Raw genomic sequence first — 4,687 nt, 5'->3', positions numbered from 1 at the left:
TCCCTCTGTCTTTCTGGTAAGTGCACGCCCCTATAGCAGTTTTTTTCTTTTTATATATATATTTAAAAAATCAAGATAGGAGCGCAGCAGGTAGCATAGTGGTTATGTTGCTGAACTCCCACGTGGCCGACCATGGTTCGAGTCTCAGACCCAGTGGCTTGAAACACATGCAGGGCACATATGCGTGCGTGCCCAAGATCCCGAGTGTAGAATGGAGGAGAAGGGACTGTGATGTGACCATTCCCCCTGGGGGGTGATTTCTTGCTTTCTGTCTCTCTGTCTCTCCCATGAGCACATGCACCTTATGGCAAAAACGTCTAAAAGAAAATAAAAACAACAGGCTGGAATAGTATCACAAGCTCGTGTACTCCTTAAAAGCAGATGACTTGCTGGTCCCTGAACGCAGCCGCGTCCACTCCTCTGTTAGCGTGGTTTGTGGACCACCTCTGTCCACGCCCGGCTGTAGCTCAGGTCTCCCGGCAATGCTGCTGTCCTGCGCGGGCAGCAGGGACCCGCAATCTCGTACCAGGCATTGGGCTGCTGTGTGATGGCAAAGCCGTGCTTCATTTCCCTGTCTTTCTGCAGGTTCTGGGAGCTGGCGACAGTGAGCTGGGTGATGGCTGCACTCGGGACCTGGCGACAGCCCCTCTCCTCCGCCTCCTGCTGCTGGTCCTGATCCCCTGCATCTGTGCCCTCATCGTCCTCCTGGTGATCCTGCTCTCCTTCATTGGTGGGTGAGGCCATTGCGCAAGAAAAGGGAGTCGAAATGAAACTAGCCTGATTTACAAGAGCGATTTCGACTCCGTACTTCCGTAATTGAGGTTATCGCTAAGACAATGAGAGAGTGGTCTGTTGTATGCAAATCTGCAGATTGACCACCGCAGCCATTCTGCTAGTTACTGCTGTTAATATGCATCGGTGGGGTAGTTTATGAAAAGCATTGAAGGCCTGCTCCCTAGGCCACAGACACATTGTAATTCCCTGGGAACGCAAGGGTGGCTGGAGTGGAGGAGAAGGGATTGTGGAGTGGCCATCCCCTAGGGGGTGATTTCTCACTCCCTCTCTCACTGTCTCTCTGTCTCTCTCTCTGGTGAGCACACTTGCCATGTGGCAAATAAAGATTTCCAAAGACAAGAGAGTTGGACTTTTTGAATAATTACTTTAGCAGCAGGCTGTGGAAGAGAGCAGCGGCAAATTGTTCCTCAGCCCAACCCTTAAACTGAAGGTGGAGCTGCAAAGGGTTAGTTAAACTAGGTTGTATTTCTAAACAGACAGCCTGAGTTGTCATATAGCCAAAGATTTGGACTCTAAAATAAGAATTCAGGATTTTTGAAAAAAAAACGGAAAGGGACGTTGTAAAGTAAGTTAGTTACATTATACTGGGCCTTTATTCTTTAGTCATAGCCTAATAGTGGCAGGCCAGCGACATGGAAGGAAGAGCACAGAGCTTGCCACTAGAAGGTCTGGGTGTAGGGTCTTACTCTTCCATTTACTACACAGGTAACTTCAGGTAAGATACTTTATTATTCTTATTATTAGTTTATGTAGGTTTTCACCACAGGGTGTGCATACTTGCCAGAGAAAGACAGTGGGAAAGTGAGAAATTCTTTTGCGGGGATGAGGGGTGGGAGTGACCGCGCCGCAATTCCTTCCTCTCCATTCTCCTTTCAGGATTTGGGGCACAAACCTACATCTGCTCAGCATGAGTTTTAAGCCACCAGGTGCAGGACTCAAACGTGGTTGGCCATGAGGGAGTCCAGTGCTTTACCAGACCCATTATCAACAGATCATTTTTCATTTTGGTGTTCCTTAAATGTTTTGCTTCTTTCTTTTCTTTTTTTTTTTTTCTTTTCCCAGTTCCATTTTTTAATATTTAAATTCCAGTTCAAAAAGCAGGTCTGTAGTCTGCAACCATGACAATTAAAATCTGTGCTAATGCATGGCAGTCTATAACAGTTCTACAAGCCAATCAGATAGTACGTGACATTTCAATGAGTATATTTTCCCTTGATTCTTTCCCTCTCACCTTCCCCATTTCCTTCCCACCTCCCACACTGTCTCTGGTATCCACAGTTGCTCTCTGCACTTTTATATCTTCCAGTCTTTCAGTCTCTGCGGTAGAGCACAGACATTCAGTGTACATTGAGTGGGGACATACAATGCCTCTCTTTCATAGTCTGGTTTGCTTCACTTAGCAGTAAATCTTCTATATTTGCCCACTTTCTATCAAATGCCAGGGTCTCTTTTTTTATGGCTGAGTAGTATCCCACAGCGTATACGTGCCACACTTTTTCAACCCATTCATTCGTTTGTGGACATTTGGGCTGGTTCCCTGTCTTAGCAGTTATGAATAATGCCACAATAAACAGTGATGTGTACGTGTTTTTCTGACTGAGTGCATTCCTGTCCTTTGGGTAGATACCCAGAAGTGGAATTGCTGGATCTTGTGGTAGTTCTATTTGTTGTTCTTTGAGGAACCTCCATATTGTTCTCCACAGTGGCTGGACCAATTTACATTCCCAACAGTGTAAGAAAGTTCCCTTTTGCCACAGCCCCTCCAGCACTTCTCATTGTTCAGTTTTTAAATCGTAGCCCGTCTGACTGGGGTTAGGTGGTACCTCATTATGGTTTTGATGTGCATCTCCCTTATGATAAGGGATGTTGAGCATTTTTTCATATGCTTTCTGACTGTTTGCATGTCGTCCTTAGAGAGTTGTCTGTTCAGCTCATTTGTCTTTTTTTATTTTTCCCCCTCCAGGTTAGCTGCTTGAGTTCTCTGTGTAATCTGGTCATCAGTTCCTGATCTGGGGCATAGTTTGCAAATATATTCTTTCATTCTGAGGGTTGCTTATTCCTGAATTATTGCTTCTTTTCCTGTGCAGAAACTTTTTAACCTGATGTAATCCCACTTGTGTATTTTGGGCATTATTGCCTGTGCTTTGGGGATCTTATTTAAGAAGTCTTTGCCTACTCTGATGACTCCAAGAGTTTCCTTTGTATTATCCACCAGTAGTTTTCTAGTTTAAGGTCTTAGGTTTAGATCTTTGCTCTATTTTAAATGGATTTTTGTTAGTGGTGAGAGGTAGGGGTGCAGTTTCATTGTTCTGCAGGTGGATATCCACATTTTCCAGGACCATTTGCTGAAGAGATTTTCTTTTTTGCACTGGATTGTCTGGTGTGTCCTTTGTCAAAAATCTGTTGGCTATATGTTTTGGGAGTTATTTCTGGGGTCTCTATTCTGTTCTATTGGTCTACATGCTTGTTTTTTTTTTTTTTTTGAGAGGTTTTTGCTATAGGGCGCGTGTGCTCCCCCGACAGAGAGAGACATAGAGACAGAAAGCGAGAAATCACCCCCCAGGGGGATGGTCATGCCGCAATCCCTTCTCCTCCATTCTCCTCTCGGGCTCTTGGGCACGCACGCACATGCGCCTGGCGTGAGTTTTAAGCCACTGGGTCTGGGATTTGAACCGTGGTCGACAACGTGGGAGTCCAGCGACATAGTCATTACGGTAACTGCTGGCTCCCTACATGCCTGTTTTCGTGCCAATAGCATACTGTCTTGATTATCACAGATTCATAATATATTTGGGGTCAGGGAGTGAAATGTCTACTCCACTGTTCTTGTACACTATTGCTTTGGCAGTATGAGGTGTTTTATGATTCCAGACAAATTCTATGTGTCTTTTTTGTTTTTCCCTAAAAATGTCTCTGGGGGTGCTGGCAGTTGGCATGGTGGTTAAGGGTGCTGGACTCCCACATGGCTGACTATGGTTCGAGTCCTGGACCTGGCAGCTTGGTTTCTCACTTTTTCTCTCTCACACTCTCTTTCACTCTGACCCTCTCTAGTCAAATTAAAATAAGTAAATAAATAAAAATTTTAAAAAATGTCTCCGGTAATTCGATTGGGATTGCATTACATTTATAAATTAATTTGGGTATAATTCACTCTTTTTTAAAGAGATTTTTGCCTTGTGGTGTGTGCACTTGCTGGACAGAGAGAAAGAGAGAGACAGAGACAGTGACAGAGAAAGTGAGAAATCACTCCCCCACCCGAAGGGGATGGCCATGCCGCAATCCCTTCTCTTCTCATCTCCTCCCAGGTTGTTGGGCATGCGTGCACATGCACCTGGCATGAGTTTCAAACCACCAGGGACTTCAACCTTAGGCAGCCACGTGGGAGTTCAGCAACATAACCTCTGTGCTGGCTCAGAGTTGATGTGGTAATTCCTTCGGTCCAGGAATATGGGATGTTCTTCCACTTACTTGTATCCTTCTCAGTTTCATTTTTTTATTATTACAATTTTTTCTTTTAACATTATTCATTTTTATTATTATTATTGTTGTTGTTGTTGTTGTTTTAATTTAAGCAGAGAGAGAGAGGAAAAGTAAGAAAACAAGTCAATGGGTCCAGGACTCAAGCTGCGGTAAGCCATGTGGGAATCCAGTGCCCTTAACCACCACACCATCTGCTGGCCCCATATTTTAAGTTTTTCATAGTTTCCCTTGTAGAGGTCTTTGACTTATTTGGTTAGGTTTATTCCTAGGTATCTCATTATTTTTTCTTTGTGGTTATTGTCAATGGAATTGCTTTCCTCAGTTCTAGGGCATTCTGTCTGTTTACTGTTGATGTATAAAAATGCTATAGATTTTTTTATGTTGACTTTGATCCTGTCATTTTACATTCTCT

The 4,687-nt window shown here is 44.1% G+C and overlaps 1 protein-coding gene across 1 annotated transcript in view; it reads left to right on the top strand.

Annotated features, from left to right (window-relative positions):
* CORIN (corin, serine peptidase) overlaps positions 1-4,687 on the top strand; it is a 309,818-nt gene that overhangs the window by 56,203 nt on the left and 248,928 nt on the right. The window contains exon 2 of the mRNA XM_027775590.1: positions 586-730. Within this exon, the coding sequence (XP_027631391.1) occupies positions 586-730 (145 nt within the window). The remainder of the gene's footprint in view (positions 1-585; positions 731-4,687) is intronic.

Source organism: Tupaia chinensis, unplaced genomic scaffold (assembly GCF_000334495.1).
Source record: "Tupaia chinensis unplaced genomic scaffold, TupChi_1.0 Scaffold000054_1, whole genome shotgun sequence".
NCBI classification, from domain to species: domain Eukaryota; kingdom Metazoa; phylum Chordata; class Mammalia; order Scandentia; family Tupaiidae; genus Tupaia; species Tupaia belangeri.
The sequence above is the reverse complement of the archived record's forward strand: the minus strand, read 5'-3'. Positions and strand labels throughout refer to the sequence as shown.